Source organism: Tiliqua scincoides, chromosome 4 (assembly GCF_035046505.1).
Source record: "Tiliqua scincoides isolate rTilSci1 chromosome 4, rTilSci1.hap2, whole genome shotgun sequence".
Classification (NCBI taxonomy): Eukaryota; Metazoa; Chordata; class Lepidosauria; order Squamata; family Scincidae; genus Tiliqua; species Tiliqua scincoides.
Genome location: NC_089824.1, coordinates 26,023,465 through 26,040,730, shown reverse-complemented (window position 1 = coordinate 26,040,730; position 17,266 = coordinate 26,023,465). Strand labels below are relative to the sequence as shown.

Genomic DNA, 17,266 nt, shown 5'->3' with positions numbered 1-17,266 from the left:
GAGTAAAACAACCTTTCACTCTCTTTCTCTTAAGATGGCAGAAAGTGTTTGGTTTCTGGAAGAAGGAAATTTGGATGCTGACCCTATGCATTTGGAGTATTTTTCTCTCCTCATGAGACACAAACTTGTATGTGAGCAAGGTTATGCAGCATTCTGGGGGGAAATGAACACGCAAAAGCAGCATTTTTTGAATAAACACAATTACAGTACTTGAATTCACTTGTATGCAGTATTTCAACAAGAACCTACTATTTCTTACATCCAGTCAATACTCTGTAGAAAAGAAACAAATGGTTGTATAGAAAGAAGCTGTCATTCATGTTTCGCTCTGCAATATCATTAAGGAAGTTTCAAAACAGAATGTGTAATACTAGTACAAATGTTACCTTCAAAATGTCAATTAACATTTGGGCAGTGGCGTAGCTAAGGGGGTGCAGGGGGTAGCAGTTGGGCTGGGCAACAAGCTTTAGGGGGGCAACAAGCTGAGCTTGACACCAGTGGCCAAAATTGTGAAAAAAATTGGCATGTATGAATAATACCATCATGTTATATATCATTGGAAAGGTAATTTAAAGCAGAATGCAATGAAACAGACCCAATTTGAATATCTGTATTCTATCAAAAGCTATGGGCAATTAACCAGAAAACAAAAACGCAACTGCCTTATGGGACAAAAAGTGGATTTTCCTAACTCAAAACTGACCCATGAGACTGATTGTTCTGAGAGCCAATGAAATGTTGTTATGATACAGCATGGAACCACTAAGGTGTTAATATGAGTCAGCTCTCATTTCCATTTATCATAACACAGCTACTCCTGCTAATTGGTAAAGAGGCACTGTTTCAAGTGGTGCTCCTCTTATATTTAGCAGGGGAAGAATAACCATCCCTCTTCATCCCAACGCAGTGTCTCTAACCAATAAGGGGCACACTTTTTATTTATTTACTTCATTAAATTTGATTTTGTCATGGAGTGGGCTATAAAATCTTCTTTGATTACAGGTAGCATATAGATGTTTTAGCTACGCCACTGGTTGGGTACAGGTGGCAGATCAAGTGTGTGGTGAACTGCTGGGGGAGGAGGCAGGTTTCCCCCATTTTGCACTTTTTAAAAAGCCCGAGTGTGACGTCACGTCTGGTTGTGACATTACTTCTGGGGCATCATTTTGAGCTCTGCACCGGGCTACATGTTCATTAGCTATGCCACTGCATTTCGAAATAATATTCACTTATAGTAGTTCCCCTTGACTTCAAATGTCTAAATTCCAGGACTTAAATTATCAGGGTGAAGCTGCATCAGCAAGTTTACAGATTTTCTTTCTTGAAAGACTAAGGGCATAACAGCCCAATCCTGAACTGCCCAGTGCGAAAGGCTGCGGCAGTGCCACAAATGGCTGCTGCAGCATGTTGAGCGCACTGGGCAGCCGCTGCCAACTCCTTGGGGGAAGGGGACTTTTGCCCCCTTCCCCCAAGTAAGAAAGTAACCCTGCAATGGAGCTACTCAACTGTGTGCCAGCTGTTTAGCTGGTGCAGAGTCAAGACACCTCATGTTGGGCTGCAAGGCCCAACATGGGGCTCAGGATCCAGCGAAGCAGAGTTCCACTGGTCCCACCACCTCTGTTCCCCATTACTCCTTCTCCCCGCCTTCCCCCAGCCTCCCCCTGCCCCAGAATGCCTCCCTCTATGCCCCCACTCACCTCACCACCACCCAGCACTTCTCATGGAGCACCGGGTGGCAGTCTGCCAGCCTCTGACCAGTGCTGGCCTAGCGCAGGCTCGCATTGAGCCAGCACCAGCTGGTGCTAACAGTCGCAGGCGTGCCTTACAGCACATTTGCGATGGTGCATGTAGATAGTGAGCCAGTGGGCATTCTACAAGATTGGGCCCTCAATCTGCAGACAACTGGATATTGCAATGAATCATGGAACATTTCTTAAAAATATATATTTATAAAGCTATTTATCATACTTAGGTATCATGTACTTCAATCAAGAATAGAGAGGTTTAGGCAGATGCTTCTTGTTTTCAGAAATATTCACACCTGAGGTGTTCAGATGAAAGCTGTCTCATGGAAAGAGTAATCAAACATAAAACTGAATGGAAAATGGCCACTTGAACATACTGATGTCCATACAATAGAACTGGAGATATTAAAGAATAGAATTATGGTGACAGGAAATTCAGAAACCCATTTAAGCATCCTGTGTGAAAGCTGTGCAGTCTAATTCTTAAAATGTTTTACTTGGATGTATCACTGAGAACACAGAACTTTCATGAATGCCTGCTTAAAATCAAAGATTTAATCAGGAGGTAGTAATGGGGGAATTTGAGGAGTATGCCCACCACCTGTTCCTGTCAGAGGTTTTGCAGGCTGAGCTTCTATAAGGAACTGAAGGGTGACACATGATAAAGAGGTTCAGCAAATAATGCCACCTTTGCCTGGATGCTCCTTCCACTCCATGTTCATAGTTGATAAGCCAGTCCAGGGGTATTGTTTCATACAGAGGGCTGAAGTGAGTCCTGACCCATGGTTTGAGAAACACCGCACTAAGACATCAGAAATATGAATGCAAAACTTAAAACAGGTCTCACTAGGTGGGCATCAGTGGCTTGACAATGATTGAGCCAATTTCAGGTGGGTTCCCATTCATTTCAATATTTTATTTTTAATGTATTAGACTTGATGCTACCATGGTATGTGACCACATATGGGGAAATGTGACAGATCTATACTTTTAACAGACTACTCTGCATATGCTTTGCACAATGATAGTAAATGGGACTTACTCCTGCGTACGTGTGAATAGGATTGTTAAAAATTTTCCTACTTGATGATGTCACTTCTGGGCATGACATCACTTCCTGCGGGTCCTGACAGATTCTCATTCTAAAAAGTTGGTCCTGGTGCTAAAAGTCTGAGAACCACTGTCTAAGGGCCCAATCCTATCCAACTTTCCAGCACTGGTGCAACCACAATTCAGCCATAAGGTAAGGGAACTAGTGTTCCCATATTTTGAGGAAGCTTCTGTGACTGCCATCCCATTGCAGGATTCAGTGCATGCTCCTGTTGACACAGCTGCAGTGGTGCTGGAAAACTGGTTAGGATTGGGCCCTTAGAGTTTTCTATGTTACTGTAAGGTGCTTAGGGCCCAATCCTAGCCAATTTTCCAGCACCACTGCAGCTGTGTCAACAGGAGCATGCACTGAATCCTGCAATGGGATGGCAGTCATGGAGGTCTCCTCAAGGTAAGGGAATGTTTGTTCCCTTACCTAGGGATTGCATTGTGGCTGTATCAGCACTGGAAGGTCGGGTAGGATTGGGTCCTTAGTTTCATTCCATGATAAGCAGGATAGAAATATTTAAAATTAATTTTTTTTCTCCCAACTTGCTCCACCTACCTATGACATTCTGCCTTTGGGACATAGTTTCACTCCCCACATCTTATGACAAAAGTCATTGATGCAAGTTATGCACTTAAAAATGGCAAAATACACAGGTAGACCTGGGCTCCACCTTGGGCAGGTGGCGGGCAGGTACACCTGGGCTCCACCAGGGAGCGGGCAGGTAGACCTGGGCTCCACCTTGGGCAGGCAGGTAGACCTGGGTTTCACCATGGGCAGGCAGGTAGACCTGGGCTCCAGCTTGGGCAAGCAGGGAGCAGGCAGGCAGATAGACCTGGGCTCCACCTTGGGCAGGCAGGTAGACCTGGGCTCCAGCTTGGGCAGGCAGGGAGCAGGCAGGCAGATAGACCTGGGCTCCACCTTGGGCAGGGGGCGGACTCTGCACCTGTGGGGGAGGCTCCACATTGGGCAGACACTGGGCTCTAATGACTATTTTGGCTGTCACCTCCCTGCCCCCACCCTGTCATCACCCCCAGCTCCTCTGCCCCTCCCCCCTGGGGGAAGCCACTTTGGGCCCCCCCGTTTGAATTCCTCTGAGAGCCCCTCCCCCCCGCGGTTCTAAGAGGGAGCAGGCGACGGGCGGCACGCGCTCTGGCGCCCAGGTGGACTGCAGGGCAGGACAGCTGAGAGGACAGCTGGAGTCCGAGCTCCGCCCACAGCACTCTGGCCACGCCCCTCCCCCGCTCCTGCCCGGCCCGCTCCTCTACTTGGCCTTCCGACGGATGGTGTCACCGTCAAAGCCGCCCGACGCGAGGCGGGGAGGCTTTAAGGCGGAGCACAGCAGCCGCCGCGGAACCCGGAACAGCCTCTCGTAGCCGCCCGGGCGAGCTTCGCGGAGTGAAGTGGAGTTCGCGGAGTGATGACGGCGCCGGCTGCCGACAGGGCGGCCCGCAGGGCGTGAGCCGCCGGCGGGGAAGCCTCCTGGGCGTCGCGGCTGGGAGGAGCCCGATGAGAGCGTCGCGGTAGGTGGGGAAGCGGCGGCTGCCTGGGGCGGACGGGGGCTGCGCGCAGGTGGGGGCTGCGGCAGACTCTGCGCGGCGGGGGAGCCGCTTGAGGGTGGAAGGAGTTACAATCAGAGCCCCGCTGGATCATGTGGCAAGGAGTTCCACGGGCTAATGACTCCCTGGCACTCTTGCCTGAGAATGAGGCGCTCTCTCTGCCTGAGAGTCTAGTTGGCAGGCGCTCTTTCCTGAGAATAAAGTTCAACGTTTTCACAAGGGGAGCCCTGCTGTGATAAGAAGACCCCTGCCGGATAATGTGGCAAGGAGTTCCACTGGCTAATGACATGCTGGGCACTCTTACCTGAGAATGAGGCTCTCTCTCTACCTGAGAGTCTAGTAGGCAGGTGCTCTTTCCTGAGAATAAAGCCTACTGGTAAATAATCCCCAACTTTTTTTACAAGGTTAGCCCCACTGTCACAAGAACATAAGAAGATCCCTACTGGATCCCTGCAAGGAGTTCCACAGGCTAATGACATCCTGAGCATTCTTACCTGAGAATGAGGCTCTCTCTCTACCTGAGTATAGAGAGTAGTATTGTGGTTCTCAAACTTTTAGCACCAGGACCCACTTTTTAGAATGAGAAGCTGTCAGGACCCACCGGAAGTGATGTGATGATTGGAGATGGTATGATCAAGCAGGAAACTTTGTACGAATCCTGGGCTGCAGTCCTATCCACATGTACCCAGGAGTAAGTTCCATTGACTATCATTGTTAAAAGCATATATGTAGTAGCCTGTCAAAAGTATAGATGTGTAACATTTCCACAAATGCAGTCGCAGACCATGGTAGCATCAAGTCTAATATATTAAAACTAAAGTATTGAAATGAACGGGGGCTCACCTGAAAATTGCTTGTGACCCACCTAGTGGGTCCCAACCTACAGTTTGGGAAACACTGATCTAGCAGGCAGGCACTCTTTCCTGAGAATAAAGCCCAATGGTAAAATAAAGCCCAATGTTTTCAGAAGAAGAGCCTCACTGTGATAAGAACCTAAGAAGAGCCCCAGTGAATTAGGCCCAAGGCTCATGTGGTCCAACCTCCTGTATCTCACAGTGGCCCACCAGATGCCTCATGGAGCACACAAGACCCCAAGATATCTGCATCCTGCCTTTCATCTGGCATTTTCAGGTAATCCACTTCTAAAATCAGGAGGTTACACATACCCATCGCCACGTTTAACCTGTGATGGACATACCCATCACAGGTTGTATCTTGTGATAGACTTTTCCTGTCCCATCCCCTTTTAAAGTCATCTCAGCCAGATGCCATCACAACATCCTGTGGCAAGGAGTTTCACAGATTAATTATACACTGGGTATAGAAATATGTTATTTTGTGTGTTCTAACTTTTCTGACACTCAACTTTATTGGATGTCCCCTGGATAGAATATATGCTGGTCTCTGTATATTCTGACCCAGCCCTCCCTGTAGAGTAAAATAAGGTCATTAATGTGCTTAAGTGGAAGAAGGTGTTTAAATGAGTATCAATCCACCTACCTCATTGATGCCTTCTGCTTTTTGTTTTTAGATTTTGTGGATGTTGCTGTACTTTGACCAAAGATGGTTGTGATAAATTGTACAGTGTTATGGTGACTTAGGCTTTAAAACAACTGATCAATCAATAGCTTGCTGCTGTCACTCTGGCAGTGGGCTCCTATATGTAGGCACAGCATGGCTTTGGTTAATGTTGTGCTTGGCACTGAGAATGTTTGAGATGCAAGTATCAGGTGCAATAATGAACATTCTTGAATATATTACTCCAAAGCTATGCTCTGTGCTGATAGGTGAAGTTTCAAAATGCTATGCTAGGTATTATTGTATGTATCACATACGCATTCTATTTTAGTTGAGTTTTTGTGAATGGGTATAAATGCTGATCTGATTTAATAGATTTAGATTTAATAGCTCATGTGAGTATCTTGGGATTGCTTCCTTATTCTAGGGCGACCTCATTAACATGAATTGGTATTTAGAGATCTCTATGGGGTAGATAAGGGCAAACAAGTGAAGCATGATCTGAATAAGACACGGGCCCTGTTTGTTAGGACTTGTTGAATGGTATTAGACCCCAACTGGATTATAGTGTGCTCACCCTGAAAGATCAAGTTCACAGTTTGGGTGTTCTTGCTGAGTGCCCAGGTGATAGCAGCGACCTGGAGTATGGCCTACCGTTGCCTGATGTGCCAACTTCAGCCCTACCTGGAAAGAACCGACCTGGCCTCAGTAACCTATGGTTTAGTTGCATCTGTGGTAGATAATTGTAGTAGTAGTAATAATAATAATCTCTCAGTGGGGTTGACTTTGAATACAGCTTCACTTTAACTCTGTCAGGAACTGCCAGGTAGGCCTATAGAACATCTGTTTTGTAGGAATTATACTGACTGTCTATTTGCTTCTGGTCTCAATTCAAAGTGCTTGTCTTGGCACCCTGCTGTTCCTGTCTGAACTTTAAACTCAGATGTTGAGGCCTTGCTTCTGGAACTGTGTTTAGGAATGATCTAGTTGTGGGTACAGGGACAAGGCCTTTCAGTGGTGGCACCACAGCTGTGGAACCCTTTCCTTAGAGAAGTTTAGTTGGTTCTCTCTTTACCCATTCTTAAACTGAGATGAAAGCCCTATGTGTTCCATTTGGCTTTTTAGAGTGTTTTTCACCAGCCTGTTGATTTGACTGTAGCTGCTGTTTTTAATGTTTTTCTGTTAAATTAAATATTTTAAATACTTTATATTTGATACTGTTTTTGTATTTGTCTTATTTTATGAGCTGCCTTATGGAAACATTGTCAGAAAAAGGAAGATATAAATTGGTATACTAAATAAATAAACAAGAACCTTTTCTGAAAACCATTTAAGTGAGAGTACCATGTTGACAAATGGCATTCTATATTATACTAAAAAGGTATAACATTACTTTCATTTTCTTTAAAGTTTCTACCAACTAAGGCACAATGCTAGAGTCATACGTGACCCCTATCCTGATGAGCTATGTGAATCGCTACATTAAGAACTTGAAGCCCTCTGATCTACAGCTGTCGCTCTGGGGAGGAGATGTAGTTCTTAGCAAACTTGAACTAAAACTTGATGTACTTGAACAGGTACGTGGTTATTGTTGTAAGTATTTTGTATTTAAATAAATTAAAGGTGCATAAAATTAAGTTTTCATAAACCCATATTTCTGTAGGGCAAGTAATATCTATGTATTGTAGTTGAAACAAATATATTAGGATTCTGTATTTTTTCATAAGGTAATAATTTGTAATAATGCCATGTGTGTTTAGGATGCAAAAGGTACCATATTTTATCTGACATAAATCTGACATTGAAAATTAATTCATGGAACTATTTTATGTATCTCTTGATTCTAGTAAAACTGTGCCTCCATCTCTGACTCAAGACTATTCAGAACTTTGTCCTAGACTGCTACCTAACTATGGAGTAGAGCAGGGGTGCCCACACTCCGGCCCAGGGGCCACTTGCAGCCCTCGGGGACTCCCAATTTGGCCCTCAGGGAGCCCCCAGTCTCCAATGAGCCTCTGGCCCTGGGGAAACTTGTTGGAGCCCACGCTGGCCCGATGCAACTGCTCTCAGCGTGAGGGTGAATGTTTGATCTCTTGTGTGAAGTGTGAGACGAGGGCTCCCGCCACTGCTTGCTGTTTCATGTCTGTGATGCACCAGTGGCAGTGAAGGAAAGGCCGGCCTTGCTTTGTGCAAGGCCTTTTATAGACTTTAAGCTATTGCAAAACCTTCATTTATTCATATAAGTTCCATCTCTGATATATTCATTTATGTAAATTTATTCAAATTTTATATGTAAATTAATTCTTTTTTCCCCGGCCCCCCGACACAGTGTCAGAGAGATGATGTGGCCCTCCTGCCAAAAAGTTTGGAAACCCCTGGAGTAGAGGAATTCCTTTCTGTATTTATTTCAAATAAATCACCTGTCTATCCAAATAAAGATAATTGAGATTACATAATAAACAGACAATTTTGAATTAAATAATATGACTATATACTGATTATAGTTGTTTAACAGCACAGTCCTAGGTAGGTCTTCTCAGAAATAAGTCCCACTGTGTTCAATGGTGCTTACTCTTAGTTACGTATGTATAGGATTTCAGCTTCTCTTTAACTAACAACTCAATTCTAACCAATTTTCAAGCACTGATGCAAAGTAAGTGTATAACTTTTCCCTTATCTTGAGGTAGTCTCTGTGACTGCCCTCCCCTGAATGTAGCATGCACCCCAGTGGATGCTGGAAAGTTGGTTAAGATTAGGCTGTAAATTGACCTAAAGACAGCAGCAGCCAAAGCAAAAATGAAGCTTCAGGAAAAGCAGCTAAAGGCTACATGAAACCAAGAGAACTTAACTACTGTTCTAAAAGATGGCATTAAGTGGAACCAGTTGAGCCTCAGGGGGAGGGAATTCCATAGCTGTTGAAAAGGACTTATACGTCCCTACCAAGTACACTTCCATAGCTGGTTTTATAAGCATTCAACAGCTTTTCCTTATGTCATGTGTGTTCTGAGAAGACTCCAGGAAGAAAGGAAGCAGCGAATACTATGCGCTAGCTGGTTGGTGCTCAAGAGTGGTCCTTATAACATATTTTGAGTAGATAGGTTGTTACAACTTTGAATTTAGAACCAACTTAAGTTTGAGTTCCTGCATTTTCCCTTTTGGCCAAAATAAGACTCTTCTGTCAGATTGACATTTATTTATGAAGGATATGATATATTGCAACGAAATACGACAGACTCATTGAAGAGGAATTGTTTGTACTCCAGTTGGTTGCCTGTAAAGGTGCACTTCATTCTTCCTGCATATTTTCAACTAGCTAAAATGTGTTAATTTAAAGCCAGTTCTGTGTTAATCACTTTCTCCTAATTTGACTTTAACAACAAGCTCTGTGTTGGGTGTCACAAAACAGGGGATAACATTTTTTCTTGGAAAGTTTGGGTAGTAACTTTAATTGGTATTCAGCAATGCACTGTATAAACCAGGGGTGGTCAACCTTTCAAATTTAGGGCTCCTGGACCTTTAGCAATTGTGTAGGGGAGAGAATTTCAGCAGGTGCAGCTTATCTGTGAGATGACAAGCTGCTTCTGCTGAAATTCCCTATTCCAGTGGTTCTCAAACTGGAGCAGCACAACACCCCAGCAAGAGACCCCTGGCCTTTGCCCTCTTAAGGGACAGGGAGGGGGGGAGACAGCGACAAGATAGCCAGAATCACGTTGCTGTCAAGGGTCACAGGGGCTTGCCTGGTCTCGCCACAGCCTGCAGCAGCTTCCTGGGTGTGTGGGGAGCCCTTTGCTGGCCTCTGCAGGGCTCCCTAACATGTTGAGAATGTAAAAAATAACAATCGTGACCCACTTCCTGTTTACGACAGCAAACAGGAACAGTTTACGCGGTGGCAGTGAAGAAGGCCAATTCTATGCTTGGGATCATTAGGAAGGGTATTGAGAACAAAACGGCTAGTATTATAATGCTGTTGTACAAATCTATGGTAAGGTCACACCTGGAGTATTGTGTCCAGTTCTGGGCAACGCATCTCAAAAAAGACATATGGAAAAGGTGCAAAAGAGAGCGACTAAGATGATTACGGGGCTGGGGCACTTTCCTTATGAGGAAAGGCTACGGCGTTTGGGCCTCTTCAGCCTAGAAAAGAGACGCCTGAGGGGGGACATGACTGAGACATACAAAATTATGCAGGGGATGGACAGAGTGGATAGGGAGATGCTCTTTACACTCTCACATAATACCAGAACTAGGGGACATCCACTAAAATTGAGTGTTGGGCGGGTTAGGACAGACAAAATAAAATATTTCTTTACTCAGCATGTGGTCGGTCTGTGGAACTCCTTGCCACAGGATGTGGTGCTGGCGTCTAGCCTAGATGCCTTTAAAAGGGGATTGGACAAGTTTCTGGAGGGAAAATCCATTATGGGGTACAAGCCATGATGTGTATGCGCAACCTCCTGATTTTAGAAATGGGTTACGTCAGAATGCCAGATGCAAGGGAGGGCACCAGGATGAGGTCTCTTGTTATCTGGTGTGCTCCCTGGGGCATTTGGTGGGCCGCTATGAGATACAGGAAGCTGGACTAGATGGGCCTATGGCCTGATCCAGTGGGGCTGTTCTTATGTTCTTATCGTTGTTTTGATTGTCTCTGCATGTTGGGGAGCCCTGTGAAGTCTGATGTGGGGCTTTCGGCACCCCTGGGAGGCTGCTGTAGGCTGTGGTAAGTCCAGGCAAGCCTCTGTGCCCCTTGACAGTGACGTGATTGTGTAGCTACTTCCCCCCCTCCCCAGCAAGAACTTACAGCAGGGCTTAAACTCCCTGCGAGTTTAAGAACCACTGCTCTATTCTACTCAATTGTTAAAGGTCTAGGAGCCCTAAAGTTGAACAGTTTGCTACCCCTGATATAAACACAAAGCTGGACAGTCTTTACACTCATTTTTTGTTTTATTGTCGCAGTTATTGCTGTTAAATAAACAAGTCACTGTTCAGTTTACAAAGTGTCTTGTCTCATTGGGTGTGGGAATTGTTGCACCAAAATAAAGAATTGAAGATTTTCAGAGATGACTGCATGTGTGGTTCTCCTCTTATGTGTGCATTTCACATCCCTATGATACTAGTTCAGTGGCACAGCACATAATTTGCACGCAGAAGATCGCAGATTCAATCACTGGCATTTTTCCCTTGCTGGGAGAGACCCTGATTTACTATTTTTGCTGTCAGTTATCATTCCTTTTACCTTCTCCAGTGCTTCCTATAATGTTTCTCTTCCCCTTCTTCCCATTCATTTTATTTTCCTTCTGTTGCTTTCAGTGCATCTGGGAGAAAGTGCCAAGAACTTGTTAGCTTTGTGTTCTGAGGGAAGCAGAACCACAGCTTACAAGTTGGTTCAGGGAGCAGGTGTAGATTGCTGAGTCAGCAGAATCAGCAGGCACCTGGGACTGACACACCCTGGGTGTGACCAAGCCAGCACTGATTGGCTAAGCTAACTACATAAGGTTAGTCTGTCGGAGCTTCCAGTGCAGCAGTAGGGGTGTTGGAGATAACTGTGGAACTGCTGCCAGTGACTGAGGAGGCTGGATACTATATATATATGTTATTACTGACTTATGGACTGAACCTTTGACTGTGTATTGTTGGAAACAGATTTGGATTTGTTATACTTGGACTGACTGCTCTTCGTGCTGACTCTTGGACTGTTTACTGACTACTCTACTTGTGATATCCCTTGCTCAGTACATCTGCTGAAAGTACTCTGCTGTATTTGCTGTTTTTCTTGCAACCTGCTCACATTGGGACAAAACAGGGATCCTACACCAATCATCCCATTTAAAACATAACCTTAACAGAACTACCTCTGAGTAGTCATGCATAGACTCAAGCTGTAAGGAACCCTTTTTGTAGTTTTTTTAAAAAATGTAATTTGCTTTGGATACTTCTCCCATATCTATATCCTTGTTCTGCTACTTTGTACAATATTAGTGTCTACTGTAGATGATGTGGTTAATATGTGAGGAAGATTTTTGATTTCCCGTGAAAGTAAAGGATTAATGGCTAAACCTGATCTGCCATTTGGTTGCTCACTGTTCATGGTTAAGAAGCTTATAGTCACCACGACTATATTTGAACCACACTCCCAAGAGCTACATGAGGTTCATGCAAGGGCTTGTTTTTTTTTTGCCTTTTCATCCTTGTGAAGCAGACCACCATGTCTTACCACAAATTGACTTTGAACCACCTCCTCTTTTCAATAGTTGTTTGCCATATGGCATGGGAAAGAGGCAGCTGCTTTGTGAGGAACATGTCCTGGATTCTAGCCTAGATGTTTTAAAAATAACATAGGAAGAATATTCAGAAATCCAGAAATGCTTGGTTTAGCTGAAACATGATCACAAAGACCAGAAACAGTAATAAAGTCAATATGTGGCATCTGTTTTAATATGTTTGTTATTAAATGGAATGCATGTACACGTTTGTTTAGTGCAGCACCCATCAACATCCTTTATAAAGGCAAAGTCTGGGAGCCAGTATGATGATGTGTTTGAGATCCAGGTTCAAATCCCCACTTTCAGCCCATTCCTTTTCAGGCTGCCCGTGGCATGATAACAGTGGTGCTAAAATGGCTGCCACTGTATTCCACGTGTGCAAAGAGGTAGCCAGAGGTTGTCTCAAAGTAAGGGTACATTTGTTCCCTTATCCCACATTGAGTCTCAACAGCCTCTGTGAGCCTACTTGAATCCGAGCCAGCTAAATCACTGATGCAGAACCAAGTAACCCTTTGTAGGGCTTTCAGGCCTGGGACAGGGAATAGGATGCGTTAGAGGTCTCCTCTGCTGCTCCACCCTGTCCTAGACCTGAACTGCTCTCTTCTTACTGACCAGCATTGTACTTATCCCAGTCTACAGGTGCAGCTCCAGCTGCCAGCACAGGCCTGCCCTGCCATGCTGTATGGCATGTTTGAGACTGTGCACTTGCCCATCTTGTGGTGGGAGCTGGTATAAGATTGGGCTGATAGTCATAAAGCTGGCCCAAGATTACTATCTCTCAGCCTAACCTACTGCAGAGGGTTGTGGAAAGGCTAAAAGGGAAGTGGAAGACCGATGTATGCTGCTCCAAGCTCCTTGGACAAACAGTGGGATAAAGATGATTACTCTGGGGTAAATTACTTTAAACAAAACAAAGTCTAATTTAAGATATTGGACTATATCCTTACCATGTACTTCTGGGGGGGAATGATGGCTGCAAAGATTCTGGATTTAAACCTTGGGCCAGTTGCTATCTCAAGCTAACCTACCTCATAAGGATGTGGTATGCTCCTTTTTATCTCACGCTGTCTTGACAAACTTGGTTGAAAGGTGAGATCTGAATATTAATCTCGTTTAAGCTGCTGCATCTTCATATGTGAAAGGCTAATCAATACCCTGTACGTTTTTCTGCTTTGGAGAAAAGTACATCCTGCTTACTATTTGCTTTTCAGTTTGCAAGTTGGCTGATTGCTTTCTAAGCTTTTAAAGATATCTGGTAGTATGTTCTGTACCCGCTTTCTATTCACATCTTACGTGCTGCTGTTCCTGTATATAATTTCTCTTCATGTTAACAGAAAAAAAGGGAACTACAAAATGGGTATTTTATTTGAGTGGTGTTGTCAGCTTTGTCATGTTGACTTGGATTCTATATTTTGACATCTTCCTTTCACTTATATATTACTTGAAAAGAAACAGACTTCTGTATTTGTAAAGCAAAGACCCAGTCAGGTATCTGTCATAAATGGCAAACCTGTTTTGTTTAAACTTTCTGTCACTTCTGTATTTTGCTTCAATGCTGTTCTCTGTCCTGAAGGAGGCTGAACTCTGTAATTCCTCTTGAGGTTTTACAGGATTCAGGGGTGAGAACAAATCATTTTCCTGTTACATGCTTCTAAAAAGTGTCATATAACACTGCAGTTTGCAATAGCTGCAATTCTTTGAAATCTATACAGTATATGTTTTCCTGGTGTGAAAATACTGTACAGTTCATTGGTGTTAGACAAGCATGTGTGAATCTATGCATACAGATAGCTTCTGAGTAGTCTCCCCCCAGAGTGTCCTTCATGTGTCAAAAGTGAACAGCAAGGCATTCTCAGAGTCTATTTTCTATCTGTAAAATTATTCTGGATTGCTACTTAAGCTTTGAGCCCCAGGGTTTGCTGGAAGCATCGTTGTAAGATCTACATTGCCAATGAAAATTCTGCTCCAATGATAAGAACATAAGAACAGCCCCACTGGATCAGGCCATAGGCCCATCTAGTCCAGCTTCCTGTATCTCACAGCGGCCCACCAAATGTACCAGGGAGCACACCAGATAACAGGAGACCTGCATCCTGGTGCCCTCCCTTACCTTCTCAATGATGAGAAGGTTATTGGATTCACTGTATATAGTTCAATGTGGTTTGTACTTCTCCCTTCAGTCTTCCATCATCAAGCAGGTTATAAAATCCAGATAATGCAGTACATTTATGTATACATATGCAAACTTATATTTACATATTCATATTGGTTATCTTCCTGAGACAGCAATGTGGCTTGCTTCTTTAGGCTTTAGAAATAATGACACAAGAGGTGATTACTTGCTTGTTGCCCTATTCACTAAAATCTGCCTACCCCACCCTACGCAGGCTTCTCCTGCTGGTCCTACCATTGCTGTTTTTGCTCCCTGTCCAAGCCTTGGCAGTGGGAATGGAGCTGCATACACTGCCAATGGATGTGCCAGCTGTTTAACACATAGTGGCAGTATAGATGCTACATACATCTGTTATATTTATCTTAGTTTTCCTCTAGCATAAGAGCTAGTGTGTATAATATATATTTTAAGGCAAGGCAGAGCTTTGGTGAATTCTTATGCCTTTACAGTGCTAGTGGTAGCATTATTTTTATACAGCAACAAAACAAACAAAAAACAAAACAAAAAATCTCTAGCAATGGCCACATTGCCTTGAAGGAATTGTTATTAGACTAGTGCATGAGTGCTAAATTACAAGGCAGCTTCATATAGATTATTAAATCTTGGACTCTATAGGATCCAGATGCTTGCTTTAAACTGGAAAATTTTAACTATGTGGGAAACTGTTTGAAATGCACCAATAATTATGCCCCAACATACCTAGCAGAAAAAAATTGTTACGTTTTAGTCTAATCATTACAGATAAATGCACCGCAGGTCTTTCTCCAAGTGCTTATTTTCTTCAATGGCAAATCTGATATATTTTTTGTTTTCAAGGAGCTGAAATTACCATTTACTTTTTTGAGTGGACACATTCATGAGTTACGTATCCATGTACCATGGACAAAGCTTGGTTCGGAGCCTGTTGTGATTACAATCAATACAATGGAGTGTATCTTGAAACTGAAAGATGGAGTCCAGGTAAGAGCCATTCACATCTGAACTGATTTTGCAGCAATCTAAATATACAATGTAGAGTATTTTCTGGATATGTTTGTGACATCTTCATATAATGTTTGTGTGGATTCTTTTTCCTGAGGATTGTATATCCTGAGGATGTGGGCAGGAGTCTCTGAAGAAATGAGGCCTATCAAATGCATTCTTGACCTATACTCTTCCTAATTAATTAAAGTTTAATGTCATACTGGTCAATTAATCAATATTTCATATTTATGTACTTTTCTTCCTCCAAGGAGCTCAGGGTAGTGTGAGGATAAGTGAAGGCACCTGTACAACAACCCTAGGAGACAGATTCAGTGGAGACGGACGGAGGGAGGGAGGGAGGGAGGGAGGGAGAGACGAATCCAAGGATAAAGATGCTCAAAAGTGTCATGGTAGTCCAACACCACATGTTCCTGGTTAAGTTTACTTAGTTAGATATTGCGTTCAGTCTGGTTTCTGAACTGGTTTTGGCAACTTTGATTGTTGTATGGACAATCTGTGCCAGACGATGAAGGGTACAAGAGTTGATTCTCCTGGATCTCTTAACAGGAGTACAGGTGGTGTCTCTGTATCCACAGGGGATCCATTCCTGGACACTGTGTAGTTACATAAAACTATGTATAATGAAATGTGCAGTTTTCTGGTCCACTGGGGCACTGCATATGACCAAAGCAAGCCTCTGGTCATGTCCAGAGACATTCTGAGGTTCATAGAAGCCGTGCATGGCCTTTATGGGCTTTAGAATGGTCTCCGGAGGTCCTAGAACGGCACTTTTAGTTTTTGACTGAAATGTCCTTCCGTTGCCTCCAGGGGTCTTTGTGAGGCCTGGAACCCTATGGAAAGTGGAAGTGAGCTGTAGCGCGCGTTTATTCACGAGTAGGAGTACTTGCCATAGTCTGGCGGAAAGGGCGGGCTGAGAGGAATCCAACGGCACCAGAAAGGTCCCAATCCAGTGAATGCAGCCCCCAAAAACGTGGACAAAGAGGTCCCCCCTCCCAGCTGTGAGTCTATGGAGCTCTATGGAAAGTGAAGCAGCCTCACATCGTGTTTACTCACGAGTAGGCAGACGTGCCTTGGCTGGTTATCAGGCCAGGCAAAGGGGAATGTGAGGACACTGGAATGGTCCCAATCCATGGGACCATGGGAGCTGGAGCACAACAAATGCTCCAGAAGGCAGCCTCCCCCCCCCCACTAAAAAGGACAAAAACGTGGCTTGAACTGGTATGGGGACGTTTTCTATTATGCATTTGCAAAGCCAGGTGAGTCTTTATCTTGATATGCTTGAAACAGAAGAACTTTAAACTGGGCACTGGGGAGGGCTGGAAATCTCACTGATTATTTTTGGGGGGTTGTTATTGCAGGCAGACTACAGAGTAAGCTCCATTGACCACTATGGGACTTACTTCAGAATAGACATGCATAGGATTGGGCTCATAGGCTGCAATCCTACCCACACTTTCCTGAGAGTAATCCCCATTGACCACAATAGGACTTACTTCAGATTAGATTCACTTGGTGGAACAGGACTGGCTCCCCCTTATGTAATTATTTTATTTTAATTAATTATTTATAATTTTAATTTGCTTGATGATGTCACTTCTGGCCATGGCATCACTTCCAATGGGTCCTGGACAGATTGTCATTCTAAAAAATGGGTCCCAGTGCTAAAAGTTTGAGAACTGCTGCAATAAGGTGTTAGTAAGTTGACACGGGGTGTGTGTTTGCGCACGCGTGTGTGTGTGTGTGTGTGTGTGTGTGTGTGTGTGTGTGTGAGAGAGAGAGAGAGAGAGAGAGAGAGAGAGAGAGAGAGAGAGAGAAACTCTGCAAGTTTTCAAAATCACTAAAATCAGAGTTTGGAGGAATAAGACCATCATGTTATATATCAATCAATGCGTCGTTTCATGCAGAATGCAATGAAACAAACCACATTGAAA

General features: G+C 44.0%; 1 protein-coding gene across 6 annotated transcripts in view; it reads left to right on the top strand.

The window, feature by feature from the left end:
- Positions 1-4,229: 4,229 nt before the first annotated feature.
- The window catches only part of VPS13B (vacuolar protein sorting 13 homolog B), a 494,765-nt gene continuing 481,728 nt past the window's right edge, over positions 4,230-17,266 (top strand). For 5 of the 6 annotated variants that reach the window (XM_066626564.1, XM_066626562.1, XM_066626565.1 and 2 more), the window contains exons 1-3: positions 4,230-4,364; positions 7,329-7,495; positions 15,168-15,311. In XM_066626564.1, the coding sequence (XP_066482661.1) occupies positions 7,349-7,495; positions 15,168-15,311 (291 nt within the window). In that variant the 5' untranslated portion in view covers positions 4,230-4,364; positions 7,329-7,348. Of the gene's footprint in view, positions 4,365-5,465; positions 5,532-7,328; positions 7,496-15,167; positions 15,312-17,266 lie in introns of those variants that run through there. The other variant, XM_066626563.1, reaches the window with a different exon arrangement.